The 16,879-nt window shown below is 36.9% G+C and overlaps 1 protein-coding gene across 5 annotated transcripts in view; it reads right to left on the bottom strand.

The window, feature by feature from the left end:
• LOC149691568 (uncharacterized) overlaps positions 1–16,879 on the bottom strand; it is a 58,689-nt gene that overhangs the window by 30,904 nt on the left and 10,906 nt on the right. For 3 of the 5 annotated variants that reach the window (XM_089868891.1, XM_089868893.1, XM_089868892.1), the window contains exons 3-4: positions 6,755–6,850; positions 5,747–5,947 (exon numbers count right to left, since the gene is read on the bottom strand). In XM_089868891.1, coding sequence (XP_089725017.1) covers positions 5,747–5,947; positions 6,755–6,850 — 297 coding nt within the window. Of the gene's footprint in view, positions 1–5,746; positions 5,948–6,754; positions 6,851–14,104; positions 14,477–16,879 lie in introns of those variants that run through there. The other 2 variants (XM_089868894.1, XM_089868895.1) reach the window with 2 other exon arrangements.

The raw sequence follows: 16,879 nt of genomic DNA, 5'->3' as shown, positions 1-16,879 counted from the left end.
AGACTATGAACAGATAATTTTTAAATTTCTTGAGTTAGAAAGAAAGGAATTTAACTATTGATTTCAAAAATAAATTTAAATATGCAGTCAAGTGTTAAGTAAAAAAAATATAAAAAATAGTTTGTCTCTTAGATTCTCTTAAACTGGTCTGTTGGGGGGCTGGGGGCCCGGAACTAAGGCCTTGCCTAGGGCCCAAAATCTTGCTAATCCGGCCCTGCGCCACTGGCTACGAAAACGTGTCTTTCAGAGTTTCAGAACACTTACAATTTTTCTAAAATTATCGACCGAAAATTTATCGATTTCTCGATTGAAGTTGTAAGATTGTATAAGAGTCTGGGGTTTGTCAAAAAAAAAATGAAAGAAATATATGAAAGAAATTGCTTCCACGATTAAAATCGCAAAGTGTGACGAGACTCCGAAAGAGAGAAATCGAGAAAAATGCCAGGGAAAAAAATGTATAACGCTATATATTTCTTCTGATATAAAAAAAATATATCGATTTTCATTTTGAAAAAAAAAGTAGAAAAAAAATAAAACTAAAAAACCCAGCTGAAGTATAAATTCATGGAACGCAATAGTATTTCAGTGGCTTGGACCTGAAGGTTGCCACAAAAGTTTCAGATTCAAATTCCCTGACGTTTCAAGGTTTTCCCTGACCTTTTCCTACGATTTTCCCTGACAGTTCAATTCTTACTGTTTTAAATATAAGAAGGGGTTTTCCCTGACCTTATTCTGCGATATGCCCTGACGTTTAATTTGTTAAACTGTTTTAAATATGAGAAGGGGTGTTATAAGCAAATAATTTCGTTTAAATTGCATTTTATGAATGGATATATAACTTTAAAACATTGCGAAGAAAGCTCTGAGATTTCGGTGTCTGGTCAAAGGTGATCTCGCTTAATTCGTCACCCAGACACCCAATAGTCGGATTGTTTTGAACCGCAGATATTTTAGCAACTTTTAATCAGATTCCCTGATGTTTCCCTGACCTTTATATATCCTTATTTGAAATTCCCTAACTGTTCTAGGTTTGTGACCTTGTTGGTATGAAAATAAATAAATAAAAAAAAACGTTTTGGTAACCAAGGCAACCAAAGACTAGTCTAGGTACTACGAAAAGAAAGATTACATCTATTTCGGTATAAAAATTCTTTCATGGTATAAAAGTGGGTGCCTCTTTTTGAAGTTCAAAAATAAATCTCTCTTAAAAAGTAATTTGTCCACCATTTTGAAAATTTAAAACCCACTCAATTTCAATTGAAAATAATCCTTGCATTGCTAAGCCTAATTGAGGAAGTTTTTCCTCAAATAATATAAAATATAATAAAAAGTTCCCTTCTTGATAATAAGACAGCGTAGGTCTTGTATTTGCCAATCCTAGGTAATAATTATTACGATTTAAATGCTATAATACCATAATAATTTAAATGTCAAAAGAAAATATCGCGTAGAGAAAAATGAATCGAGAGTTGAAATTAGGGTTAAGAGTTTAAGACATAATGCATAAATTGACGTACACTTAAGCCTTGGACTATTTTTAATAGAAAACAATTGAATTGTTTCTAGATCACGACAGAAATAAAAGTCTTTCTTAACTCGTTCGAGGCGATAACCACTAGTTTCTAGAAAACATTCTACAAATTAAATCCGGGCTAGAATTTTCTTCTTTTTTAATCGAAAGAGAGTATAAAATAATTGATGAATGTATTATTAAAGAAGATACAAGTAATTAAGTTTCCGTAATGAGCACTAAGCATTAGGCTACTAAGCATTAGGCTACTCCGCCTAGTACTGGGAAGTACCCCTATTGGACGTCTAGTACCACCTAACGTGTTCGTCCAATAGGGAGAGTTCCCAGTGCTTTGCGGAGAAGCCTAACGCGTAGTGTTCATTACAGAAACTTAATCGTTTGTATCTCCTTTAAAACTATAGATAGAAACATGGTTCCAATTGATGACATTCATTATTTTATACGCTCCTTTGATTAAAACAGAAAAAACGAAAAAATAGCCCGGCATATCCTTTTAAGCATTTTTCTTAATAAAAAACATATTGTGGTTACCCCCTCGGATATAACGGAGAAAGGAAGGCCCAAAAAAAAAATTCGAAATTCCAACCAACACAATATATAGGAAAGAATATAATAACAATATTTAAAACTATAATCAATTAATCTTTAACAATGAAACCGCGCTACCTGATTATCTGGAAAAATTCGTGAAAATTTCGCCCGTCCAACACGTTTCGCCCATTTACTGTAAAACTTTCTAAAAAAGTTTTCAATTCGTAAATCTTTCCTAAATTGCAAAGATACGCGATACAGGGAAAAAGTAGGCCTAACTAAGATATATTTTATCTTATTTCCTGTTAAAGTCCGGTTTTACTTTCGACTTCTCAATCGCCACAAATACAGGGTGTTCCAAAAAGGGGATTGTAATTAAAGGACCGAAGTACAGTGGGATTGTTCTATGGGAAATCAATGGTGTAACTTCTATCGCCATTTTGCACTAAGGGACACCCTAAACAAGTTATAATATTTGTGCTTTTACGAATGACTCCTTAATTAAAGTAGTATTACGTAATATGACTTCATACCCTTCCGTAATGTTAAATAAAAAATTCACAGATTTTTAGGCTTAGCGTCCCATAGAAAAAGCATGGAGTTTTTGGTGGTCCAGTAAATCAAATAACTTAAAAACTACAGCGAAGTTACGTTTCAGAACAATTTTATAATAACAAGTAACTATTCAAGGTGTGACTTTTCCAAGTTCAATTACCAAGCAACAATTAAGTCCATTTAAATTTAAGGGGTTATCCGTAAAGCAATGACACTGAGTCCAATCATAATTAGCAGACAGTGATCCTTACGAAAAATGTCACAGAAGTACCACACTGTCCAACCACCCTTTCTTTAACACCCTGTCGAATATTTGAATGATGACATAATAGACCAAACACCACGTGCAATCTCAGAGCAGTCCATTGTAATTCGCTATTAGAAACTACCTCCCTCTGTAGCCAAAGAGGCGAAATAAAAAATAAATCCATTCCCCCGAAAAGAAAACTTAAGATAGAAAAGTGGGAAAAAGAAAACTCGAATAAGGAGAAAAAAAAAGAGTAAATTGGAAGTTAATTTGTTCCTTCGTTAGGAAGTTTTTGGTTTATGGTGACAGCTTGCGAAATTTTCGGTATCTATCCCTGGCAGACTTTAACCGCGCTTGGTTGATTCACCCTTTCATTAAAAGAGGAGCTAGACAACTTTGGTAAAGTACTTGCTTGGAAAATGAAAGGATATTTCGTTACCATGCAAATCTGTCAACCAGGGATAGATTCAATTTTAGAAGTAGGAATGGAGAACGGTTAGTATTTACTTCAGTCCGACTCATAGACCACCCAGTATAGAGCCCCTCCCTCCAACCAACACGTAACGAAAAGTTTAAATTATCTTATTGGCTCACTTAAACTACGTTTTGATGACGTTGCTGACGGGGACAACGAAAAATACGTAGTTTTCTTTTTACCTCTGTCGCTATGACCCGGCCGCCTCATCTTTCATACCCCCCCCCGCCCGTCCCGTGGAAGGGGGTCCGGGACTTTGACGCGCGCCCAGATATTACTCTGTTGTCCATTCCTACTTCTAAAATTAAATCTATCCCTGTTATAATACATTTTCGACTAACTCAAAATTGATTTCCCATAGAACCAATTACCATCCCACTGTACTTAGGTCCAACAATTACCATCCTTTTTGGAACACCCTGTATATAATACCAGAAGTGAGATGAGACTAGAAGTGAAGGGCTCTAGTATTGGTAATAGATCCTGGCACTAGTGAACAAATTTGAGGATTTTATGCCGCTTCCCACGCGCCTACACTACAGAGAAAAAAATTGGTCGAGTTCCAAAAACATTTCCTACCCCCTTCCCCTCAACCTAAAGCGGCCGAAAACGGACGCGGGTGCTTGAATCTAGTTCGGCCGTCTACCGCCACGAGCATCTCACGTTTTGGAGGGAAAATTCAGAAACCGCTACTAGAGGGCCAACCGCTCTTGTGTTATCAGGAATATTCACCTTCGCCGAGTGAAGAATTTGGTTAGCTCAGTACTTCTGGTCTCATCTCACTTCTGATAATACTAAAAACCGTCCAAGCCACTCAAATAGTACAGCTTATTGCTCTCCCTAGAACACCTTGGAACTATTTCTATTCCCTTTAAGATAAAAAGCTAGAATTCAAGGTAATCTTTCCTTTACAAAAAACAAAATGCCCAACAATATTAGGTTTAAAACCAATTTTATCTTGGAGAAAAACAAAATACAACAACAAAGAATGCAATTTCATTTATATATACACACACGGTGTAGCATCTTTCAAAAGATAAAGAATAATGTCAATCTATCCCTTGAGACCACCAAAACTTCCAAAAAAAGATAAAAAACAATATCTCAAAAGAATTTTAAAGTAGAAACCATTGTTCCCTAGCTCGGAATGACTTCAAAAGTTCAAACCCCATGCACTAAAAAGAATTCAAAAAAAAAAAAAATCGGAAGTATTTTTTCAAGAATGACCTTTCACTGTTTTCCTTTTGCATTTTTGAACGGAATAAATTTCCTAACCAGTCGGAAGCGCTTCCTCTATCGCAACAATATTCTGAAAAACAGGTCTACGATATCCACAAAAACTCGCGTATATCTTTGTACATAATTCCGATTACTAACATCAGAAGTGAGATGAGACTAGAAGTACTGAGCTAACCAAATTCTTCACTCGGCGAAAGTGTATATTCTTGATAACACACCAACAGTTGGCCCTCTAGTGACGGTTTCAGAATTTCCCCTCCAAAACGTGAGACGCTCGCGGTGGTAGACGGCCGAACTAGATTCAAGCACCCGCGTCCGTGTTCCGCGGCTTTAGGTTGAGGGGAAGGGGGTAGGAAATGTTTTTGGAACTCGACCAATTTTTTTCTCCGTAATGAAGGCGCGTTGGAAGCGGCATAAAATCCTCAAATTTGTTCACTAGTGCCAGGAGCTACTATCAATGCTAAAGCCCTTTACTTCTAGTCTCATCTCACTTCTGCTAACATGCATTTAGATAAACAGGGGTTATAAAAAACCTTCCTAAGTCCCTAATTTCAGGTGAAACGTACAACCAAAATCACCAAAAATAATGGCAATAACCAGAAGTATATAATACTTCTCTTCGAGAGAAGTGTACCACCACAAAGAGGGGTAATTGTAACATGATTCTTCATCCCCAACATCATTTTACATTTATTATAGCAAGGTTACTAAATCGAATCACATACGCGATAAATAGTACCCTCATTAGCGCTTAACTATTTGCCAAGGCGCATGCGCTTGTTAATTTTTGTCTCACGTCAAGACAATCAAGGTTTGTGGGTTGATTGATTCACCCCTCCCCCCTGAAGTTTGATGAGCAAGAAAACAAACAAAAAGGTGAGCACGAGCCTGATAACAATCATATTACATAACTAAAGTATTAAGAGCTAGGATACAAAGTGTCACCCTTCTTCTATTATCCCCTTCTACAATAACTTAATGTTTCATGTTCTGCAATAGAGAAATACCGTTACACGCACTTTGTTTCGGGAGAAATTGCGCCCATCAAAGTAAATGAATTTATACGCCAAATTATCCCATCCACCCAGACTCACTTTAAAGAACCCTAACCCTAAATCGGGCCTAAAAATAGAGTACACAAACAAAGAAAGAAACAAAACGTTCTTACCTGAGTGAAGCATCTCATATTCCTAGCGCAGAGACGAGCCAATCTCATTTGACTGCTACACAGAGCAACAGACAATGTCTCGCCTTCGGGTCCTTCCAGATGACCGGGTCCTAACAGGTCAAGCCTGACACGTAGATCGTCGAACCTTTGCTGTTCTTCGGCCATCGAGCTTTGTAAACCCGAGACCAAATCCAGCATCTCCTACAACAAACGAAACGAAAAACGAAATGCTAAACGAATGCACTGTGTACGAATTTAGAAATTTTTAGGCTTAGTTTATACATGTTGACTCCAGAATAAAAAGACTATTTGAATTGCATTTTCACGCAACGGTGAGTTTGTAATGGTTCCTACACTATCTCCGCGAAGTTAATCCAATTTTTGTTTCTTTTTTGGCCTTTGTTCTGTTCCGCTTGTGGTTACACGGTTATGAACTCACAAAGGTACAGGTAAAAATATTTCACATGACACTATCCATTTCCGGCGCACGCGCGCGTATAGTAACCAGGCCGGAATTAGGCTTAACTAGGATCAAAAGTCCATATATAAAAACGAAAAGTATACTTTGTTTCCAGTTCCCAGTATTTAGCAGTAGACGCTATGTAAAATGAGAAGCAAACGACCTTCGTCTGAACCTTACACACGAGTCGGACACGACCCAGCCAATCAGAGAAGAGAGCTTTTTTTAGGGTCAAAGGTTAATAGAAATTAGAAAATAGTAATCTATGGTGGCGATACAAACGTTAGTACTAGAACTAGCATCCGCTACCTTGGGAACCTATTCAGGCATGTTCCCTGTGCTACGGGGGGGTCAACACTATTCTGAGAAGTAAAAGGGGGTTGGTTTCTCATATCACACGGCACGAGAAATCTTCAATGAAGTACACTTTTTGTTTTAAATCTATAAACTTTTGCTATAATGAATAATTTAAAACTAGCAAATCGAGAAAATCCTTTAAAAATGGATGTTTAAAATTCATTTAACGATTTAAATAAATCAATATTTACCCTCATATTTAAACTATTGACGACAGCTTCGAATCGTTCATCGGTACTACCGATTATTTCTTGAACCATGGGCCAATCCAATCCTGGACCCGCCATCTAAAACAGAAACAAAAAAAAACAATGATAAATTACATTTTCTTAAAACATTGATCAAAGGAAGTCGAAAGCACCGATATTTTTCTACATAGATAAATAAACCGTGAAGGGACAGAGAGAGAGAGAAAAAAATTGGTTCTGGTCCCAGCAGCTTCCTAAGCCTTACACCATACATTAACCCTAAAGGGTCGCCCAAAGATTCAAGAATCCTAAACGCGAGGGGGTTTGAATCTTGCAAGAAACGATTCCTCAAGCGGAAAAGAATCAATCAAACGATTTGAGTCGCCCTTTACTCAACATATACCGTGTTCGTGTACCGACCAAGGCTTAACAGAGTATTGAAGTTTGAACCCAAGAAATCCAAGAATCCTCTCCATCCGTTTCCCCGGTTTAAACTCTATTCCCTACTTCAAATCGAACGGATATGGGCGCGAAATCCTCTTTAGGGACCATTTGACTTTGCAGGGTTATCAATAGCGGGGTTGAGACACTTTAAGTACTTTCCTAAGCCTTGGCGATAATGACGGGGCGTAAATTGAGGGTGCTGATACGATATTAGAGAAGATGTTTCTATAAAAGATTTAAGTGTTAACTTTAATGGAAGTGACAACCCTGATATATCAACGTCGTCGAAGTGGTTTCTCTACTACTAATGGGTTCTGTTGCGTTAACTCGTGAAACATAAACAACAACCCTTACCCACTTAACGAAATAAATTCTAAGCCTTTGTAAATTTACAGAACGTTAAGCCTAATTTTCAATTAGTTTTAAAACAAAGCACGTGCGCATTACCTCGTGAAATAATTTGAAGCCGGGTTTTAGCTAAAACACTTAAGCCTAAAGATTATAACTTGGGCTTAGATTTATGAACTATATTTGACCTAAAAAAACCGCTTCTTGAAGTTCAAACGCTTACAGAGTCATCCTTAATTACTTTTCGATACTTTGGTATATTTTTCTTTTAAATCCCTTCCTATTTGCGCTTCCCTTCCCGGTAAGATTGTCTCCGGTGACAAAAGATTTAGAAGTAAAGACCTAAATGGCTTTTGTTTCAAAGAGCAACAATTGGGGGGATGCGGGGGGGACAGAGATAGAGAGTCCAAAGCTGTATCGAATTAGGGTTAAGACCATTTGAGATAAGAGGTTCGTCTGTCTTCCGGGATTATTCTTCTTATTATTTAAGATCTGGCTTTCAATTAAAATATATTCTTTGTATCTCTCTCTTTCTCCTTCTTAATTGCCAATTAAAAAAAATCACCTTGACTTTGAAACTAAAGTAAGAAAGAAAGAACAAGATACGAGACGGGAGATATGAAATGTTTTTTTTGCATATTGTCCTAGTAACCTTTTTAAAAGATTCTTGAGCGTTCAATCAAAACACTGTCTGTGAAATAGACAGTTTAAGAAACCAATAAAGAAATAAATAAATAAACGTCACGAGCAGACTAGACTACTCCTGAAGGATGGAGTTGCCTCTGTACCCTCGCCCAAGGTACAGAAATCCTCCCAGCATCCTCAGTGGCGTTAAGGTAGGGTCGTACAGTACGGTACCGTAAAGGACACCCTCTCTGTCTTAAAGGCCGACTTCCATCGAAAAGAGTTCTAGCGAACTGAAAACCGAGCATCGAAACTAACAATGGAGCGACGGTGCCGATTTTCGAAGCCCCGCTGGGGTCAAAGATAGATACACAATAGAGAATTTCCTTCAGGGGAAAGCAAAAATTCGAGAGGAAATAAATTTAAAAGGATTTCTATTGTTCATCTTCAGTTCGCTAGAACCACATTGCACGGCTTTCAGTTAGCGAGAACCTTCCCAACTTTTGACCCAGCGGGGATTCGAAAATCGGCACGGTCGCTGGGACATTGTTAGTCTCGATGCTCGGTTTTCAGTTCGCTAGAACCCTTTTCGCTGGAAGTCGGCCTTTAAAAATAGAAGCTAGCTCTAACAGAAATACAATGTCGTTACTAGGCAGCACTTAACCACCGTCCATGACTTAACAATCGTCTACCTAAGGGTAGGGGCGTGCACAAGGTACGTTGGGAGAGTTTGAGTCTTGCAAGTCGCCCGTCATCATAGTAACCACTCCATCACACCTCATTTCTCCCTGGTCAACTGACATTGACGTACAACTTCTTAAACTCTCTATTACCTATGACAGCATTTTTAGAATTGAATAGAAAGTGACCCAGGTATCCTTTCAAGCTAACATTCATTCAATTTGAACGTTTGGCGGTGACAACAAAAACGAAACGACGTTGCTACCAAAGAAAAGACGTCTCAACATCTCAAAAAAAAAGGTCATCACGATAACTTATCTTTTGAAGGCGCGGCGCGACCAGAATTCACCCTGAATTTGCTACCTTACTAATATTACCCAATCCCTTATAGTGTTATCGGACATTGGGTAATCTTAAACAGAAATAGTCACCGTAAATGACCATGAGGTAAGTTTCTCGATATAACTTTTGGGTATTCCGGACTTTAATCATGGTGCCAAGATACCCAAGGACATGAAGAGAGAGAACCACGCCCGGGTGGGGCCAATTCAACTACCAAAAATTCACTATCTCCTAAAACCAAGGGGACTATAACTTCCAACGTTCCCGTGACATTTAAAACAGTATATTTTGGAATACAAGTACTGGTGCAATATCAACGTATCCGACCCCTTTATCGTTTCCTCTAGAGACTGGGCAAAATTCTGCAACGTCTTATCAATTATTTAACCTTTTTGGGATCAACTGTCACTTTTAACCCTTGGTTAGCACGATACCCGGCTATATCCTAACCCACGTGTGACCTGTCACTAAGTCCCTAAAGGCCCAAGGTGGTCCCGCAGTGAATGGCTATTTAAAACACAGGTAATATAAGGCTTTAACCTACTGAACACCGATTTGGTATCAGGTTAAGGAATATAAGGATTCGCTTGATGGGATATGTAGTTCAGAATCTCTTTCAGTAAAGGTGTAATGTTCTATTCATGGAAGGTTTTGATGGTCAGTCTTACTTGTCCTTAAAGAGAACAGGGGGGTTATGGGTCAAATCAACCTTGTTAGTACTGCAAAGTGATGCAAGGAAGGTGGGTGGGTGGGTACGAGGGGGTAATCACTTGTCTTAAATTAAGTTAACGTGTTCAGAACGAAATTACGAAACTATTCAATTATCGCTCCATTTAAGTATATATATGCAAATTTAGACTGTTTCAATTAAGAAAAAAAATCACTGCGATAAGGAAGGTACTGTACAACGCCTTAACTAAATTCTAAACGAAATTTAATCAAACTTCCTTTGAAACGATAAGAAAATTCATATTAAATGGGTCGATGTTTTCAGAGGAACATTAAATCCAGCTTTCAAATAAGACTAAACAACCCTTAATGCGAATTAAAAAGCAAGTATTGTAAAAGGTCAAATAGATAGTGGTCACTAAAGGGGGCTAGAGAAATTGTCTACCTCCCACCGTTTCCTAACTTTAACTGCGCATGCGCTTCAGGGTTGCCAGTAATTTGTTTTTAGAGCATCTTCTGCATCATTTATGTTTGGAACTGAATCAAGATTTTGATTCTGTTATGTTGCAGATGATAGCAATTGAATTGCACACGTCACAAATGACTGGCTGGCAACACTTGTCTATATAAGAAATCCACCAAGCTTGAAATTGAATTCCATCAAACACATTTAAATAAACGCTTCTTACTTTTCTTAGATAGGGGAAGGGGATTAAAACACAATTAAGTTTAAGTACAAAACCTTCAAAAATTTGATATATCTATTATTATATTAATGCAAAGTTAAATTTACGCCTGGCTGAATTTTAAAACTATGAACCGGATGTTATTATTTTCTTATTTTTTTAAACGTCTTTAAAAATGAATAAACGGATATTAAAAATATTTGAAATTTTTCGTACATATATAATTAAGTGTAGGAGGTATTAAATGTCAAGGTCTACTAATTGCACGATTAATTAATTAGATTTAACTCAAGCGTAACGTCATAATGACGACATTAAATATTTATAAATATTTATCCAAATATTTTAATTTTTTAATAATAAAAATTCTAAAATATTGGGGTCAAAGGTCAAGTATTTTATTAAGATAATGTGATAATATTGCATCGAATAATTATTAAATAATTCAAAAGTCAAATATTTATATATACGTAAATAGTTATGTAAATAAACATCCAAAATCTAGTATCGTGAAATTATAAATATTATTATCGAGTTCAAAAAAGAAAAATGTTCTCATATTTCCAAAAATAAATATAAACATTCGTTATTTGGAATATATAAATATAGAAACAAGTTTTTTTATTTTTTATTTTTTTTTTTAAATATATGGGGTAGATAAACACGTCTCACGATAATGTTTAAACAGAATGTCTCACGTTACGCGTGACTTACGGGAAATAATAAGTCGTAAGGTATATTTTCGTGAAACTGACGTTATGAATGTAAAAATTTTTCAAGCTTACAATTTTTATCAATTGGGGCCAAAAAAGGCGAGAGAAAAGATAAGAGATATGACTGAAATACAATAACATTTCGTAATTTGGGATAAATAGACTCATTCAGGAATGATAGATAAAAAGAAATTATATAAATACGTCAAACTTCAAGCCTAATTTGATTTACTCGCATTAAATTTTTGCTAAGCCTTAGTGAGTAGTTAATTTATTAACAGTGTTTCTAATACTACTTTAAAACTAGCATAACTTTTTGGTTCTCTAAGCCCAATTTCATCTATTTTTCCAAGCCCAATTTCACCTATTTTTCCAAGCCCAATTTCACCTATTTTTCCAAGCCCATTCCAAGCCCAATTTCACCTATTTTTCCAAGCCCATTCCAAGCCCAATTTCACCTATTTTTCCAAGCCCAATTTCACCTATTTTTCCAAACCCAATTTCACCTATTTTTCCAAAGCACAATTTCACCTATTTTTTCAAAGCACAATTTCACCTATTTTTCCAAGCCCAATTTCACCTATTTTTCCAAAGCACAATTTCACCTATTTTTTCAAAGCACAATTTCACCTATTTTTCCAAGCCCAATTTCACCTATTTTTCCAAGCCCAATTTCACCTATTTTTCCAAGCACAATATCCCCTATTTTTCCAAGCATAATTTCACCTACTTTGTTACAGTTATCAAATTATTAACAGTATTTAAACCTAATCCTTTATAGGGTTACTTATTTCATTTGACATCATCAGATATCTAAGCCTATTTCGAGCTTCCCCTTTAGCTACATCTATAAACTAGTTGGCTACCCAAGTAACTAGACACATTACACAACCCCCTTGGGTCAATTATTGACCCCATAAAATAAGGGAGGAGATGATGAAATCGATTAATAACCGAAAGGAGAGAATCCCCCTCCCTGAATCCTTAGAAAGAAGATGTAAGAGGTTTTAAAAAAAGACGACATCACGTGACAAGGCCACAGATTTGTTACAGGATATTAACGATGTCCCCCTTCAAAAAATACTTAACGGAAGCCACCATTGTTCCTTCATTGGTTGGCTTCAAACAATAAAACATTTCTCCACATCCACAAGCACAAAAAAAAAATTATTTATAATTTCGCGTGCCAGGGTGACATTCAACTTAACTCGAACAAAAAGTTCCACTGACTATTGTTAAGCCTTTGCCACGTTTAGGCTTAGCGCAAAAAAGGGTATTGTGTTTATATATAGTCAAGAAGTGATATCTAGTTTATTAGGGAGAAGGTATTAATTCGCCCCACATTTATAATCTAGCTTTATCTCCAGTCCAAACGTTACGTAGGTCCGGAGTTAACCCCGCCGCCTCTAAATTACAACCTCTCATTGGTTCTTGAAAACTCGTGCACGTCAGCGCGACGCGAATGACGAAAATTACAGTCATATTTTCCGACTGAGGAGAGGTAAAGAAATAGCCCGGCCTACTTTTACGTCCCCCCTTGTATTTTGAAAGGGGGACTGGGACTATGGCGCGCGAATACTTAGGCATCTTCTCCCTAGTAAACTAGATATCACATCTTCTCCCTAGTAAACTAGATATCACATCTTCTACCTAGTAAACTAGATATCACTTCTTGATATAGATATGTCGCAATTGCGTTTCTTAAGAAGCCAACAAAACCAAGGAAGCCAGTTTTGAGAAATGGCAAAACGAAACTAGCTTCTTTTAACAAAAGAAAGAAAGGGCCTTTTCAACTTTAAAAGAATCCGGGTACAAATCAAGTTTACAGTGTTAATTAAACAACGGAAGTTAATAACTGTGAAGTTATCTATAATTCATATAGAGGGTTGGAAACGTATACTTCGTTTAGAATAATTAACTTCTGACTTTTAATTAATTTAAGTGAAGGTACGTCACGCTAAAATCGTTTCTACAAATTACCGTGCCACGAATTCCGTTTTATCTCATTATGTTTTTCTTTTCATTTTTTTTAAAAAGTCCATCCCTGAATTGGCATAATTTGGTTTGTTAAACTAATTTGCATAATTGCGTAAATAATTGGCAAAGTTTCAAACCAACTTCGGAATAAAAAGTCTCGAGGGTAAATTAGGCTTAGGTACAACAACAGTTAAGCCTTAAATTCATTCATAATTTTTAACAATTGAGTAAGTAAATAAATAAATAACTATTTCTGAGTCAGTGACCTTTATGGAACGGCACGGCAATTAGGTAGTAGCCCCCATTGTGTTTGTCTCAACTAAAACCTACCGAATACAAAAATCAATATTGGGTCAAAAATTTTTCAAACACTGGTTTCTTCCGCTTCGTTAGATTTTAGTCTTAAAACCATAAGGCTTCCCTTGGGGGAGGGGGGTCTCTCGTATTAAATAACCCACTGTCTTAAGTTGTAGACACAATTGGATTAAATTTCGACATACCCTTAAGAAATAAGACTTTATTAATATCTTTTCCGGAAAGAAGAAAAAGGATGGTTAAATGCAATAAATAACAGTTGTTAGGCTTAATAAACACTCAATTTATTAAGCCTAATCAAATTAGACCACTTTCTTCCTTTCAAAGCACGTGCGATTAATGTCTTGATCACGTGACAAGAAATTACACCTAATAACACGAACCTTAAGCCTAATTTCAACTTACTACATAGTATTACATCGAAACACGTGCAATTAAGAACTTATTCACGCGACACCATAGTGTTATAATGTCTATGGACACCATTCTAAATTAAGCCTATTTCGTCCAATTAATTTTATAATTCCCTTAAGCCTTGGCAAAAATCCACTTGCCTTTAAATTAGACCAATCGGCAATCGCCTCGGGTTAAGTAATCCAAAACAAATCACAACAACGCGCACAAATCATTCGGTTTTAAGAAGGCGAATCGCGAACCACTTTAGAACCCATTTTAAGCCTCGGTTGGTTCAATCTTAGCAAACACTAGAAAACAGTACATACTACTATAAAAGGATGTTACTAACGTATAGCAGAAAATCCACAAAGCAAGCAGCGCGTCTGATATAAAACTAGCTTGAAGAAGTTCACCGTAGCAGGCAGGCAGCCGCTAGTGTTAGAGCGTAGACCTACCTACTACCTGCCCCCAGGTGTGCTATAGGTAAAAGCCAAAGCCGACAACGGCAGTGAGTGACTGGCTTCGAACCTTGATAGTAGAATACAGGGGGGGAATTACTTCCTTCCCTACTACCACTTTCTATGGCAATAAAAACCTCCTCCTGCAGTAAAAAGCTAAGCTAATAAAGAATTACTTATGCACCACCTGGCTACCCTATGAATGAGGTAGAAACATTCGAGGGCCCCCAGCCAATAGTGGTGACAATGCACCCTGCAAGGTAGGCTTCGCTCTTTTAAACCTATCACGCTCTTGAACAGATTATTAAAGGAGTTGTAACGAGATCATCTCATTCTTGAGGAAATACGTTAAGATTTAGGCCTAGCAGATTTCCAAGTGACCTTGAATTCAGTTAAAGCGCGCGAAAAATAATTATTAACCGCGTTTCACGTGCAGGAAAGCGCGGGAAATATTTTTACCACGTGGAATAAGGCGCGAGAATGAATATTTTCACAGTTTTTCACGTGTTCTAAATAAATAAATAAACCTACACAATCTTTCTTCTGTGTTAGGCAACCCCTTTAAAGGGAGGGTGAAGTAGAAAATCAAGTGATTTTTTATCGATTCTTCTACATATTATAAGACCAGTTTGCATAGTGAAACATTCAGGAAATACTTCCAAATGATTTTAAAATTCAAATTAGGTTCAGATTTTATGGATAATTTGAAATGAGGACCCCCTGACCAATCGCGTAACTCCCTCTCTTCTTGTTAACAAAAATTCTCATGCCAAATGAAATTTAGTATTTCCTTAATGTTTGACTATGCAGACTGGTCTTATAATTATTTAGTAGAAGAATCGCAATAAAATCACTTGATTTTCTACTTCACCCTCCCTTTAAAACATTGTATTCGCAACAGTGCTCGATTATATACAGGAGGAGGGGGTAAAAATGGGGGGAAACAATCAACGCCAGCACTATATATTCTCTCTTCCCTTGGTGTTGCATTGTTTGAAATTAAAATATGCCAAAGAATTAATAATAAAGAACCTTTTGCAAAGTTGAGCTCTAGAAGCTGGAGGGTGAGATTTTTACAGAGAGAGAGAGACGATGACTCAGGGATTTTGGTTGAAAAGAATAAAGGTACGTAGTGTAAAAGCAAACCCCTGTATATTTTAGCCTAGATTACGAAACGGTTTACATTTCAATGGGAGAGCCTTATCTATTCACCGAAACTAGTTTGGGAATATTTAAGTAGGGCCTAACCCTTCCCTATTGTTACAAACATTTTTGGGTAAAAAATAAAATAAAAAATTTTGGTAAGAAAATAAGAAAAAATGTTTTTATAGCAATGGCACGTTATGTTATTTTTCAATGAAACTAACGAGAAAACTGCCATTAATATACTCCTGAATCAGGCCATTCATAGTTAGGTCAAGAAGCGATATCAAGTTTACTAGGGCTAGGGAGAAGGTATAAATTCGTCACATTTCTAGCTTTATCTCCAGTCCAAGCGTTACGTAGGTCCGGAGTTAATCCCCGCCGCCTCTAAATTACAATCAGCACCTCATTGGTTCTTGAAAACTCACGTCAGCGCGACGCAAATGACGAAATTACAGTCATATTTTCCGACTGAGGAGAGGTGAAATAGCCCGGGGCCTAATTTTACGTCCCCCCTTGTATTTTGAAAGGGGGACTGGGACTACGGCGCGCGAATACTTCGGCATCTTATTCATTCTCCCTAATAAACTAGATATCACTTCTTGGTTAGGTATTGGAAGTCTATGAATTGAAGTTGTTGTTATTTACGGACGGTTAAGCCTATGCCTAATCTTAGTTTTTTTGGGACCAAGGCTTAAGATAAAGACCGGACTATCTTTATTCCTTTTTGCAAAATAATATTTGGTCATTTCAGACATCTTCTTACGATCTTATCTAGGAGAGCAATTCTCGTGGATTAAAAGGACATCTTTTCATAGCGAAAAACTTCCTCGCTTCTGAGCTTAGAAACTCGTTTAATAAAATAAATGATGACTCCGGCGAAATATTCAAATGCACATAAACTCCCATCTCTCTTAAAGAGATTAAAATTTTCGTGAAAGAGCTGGGGCATAAAATAGGTTCGGGGCTCGCTCCCTACGTGTTAGCAGAAGGATATAATAGAAGAAGGGTGACACTCTGTATCCTATTAATGCTTTAGTTGTGTAACATGATTCTACCCAGACTCATAAATGCACCTTTTTGTTTGCTCTTCTGCTCATCAAACTTCAGATGGGTATGCATCGCACCGTTAGAGTGAATTCTATATCTGTTTGGTACTAAATCCTCAGTAATCAACCAACAAACCTTGATTGTCTTGACGTGGGGCAAAAATCCATGCACAAGCGCATGCGCTTTGGCAAATAGTTAAGGGCTAATTGAGAAATAATGAGGGAATTAACTATTTATCGCGTATGTTTGTTCGGTTTAGTAACCTTGATATAATAAATGTAA

This window comes from Phalangium opilio, unplaced genomic scaffold (genome assembly GCF_054372755.1).
Source record: "Phalangium opilio isolate 3A_F unplaced genomic scaffold, DU_Popi_V2 ptg000025l_1, whole genome shotgun sequence".
Lineage (NCBI taxonomy): Eukaryota > Metazoa > Arthropoda > Arachnida > Opiliones > Phalangiidae > Phalangium > Phalangium opilio.
The sequence above is the reverse complement of the archived record's forward strand: the minus strand, read 5'-3'. Positions and strand labels throughout refer to the sequence as shown.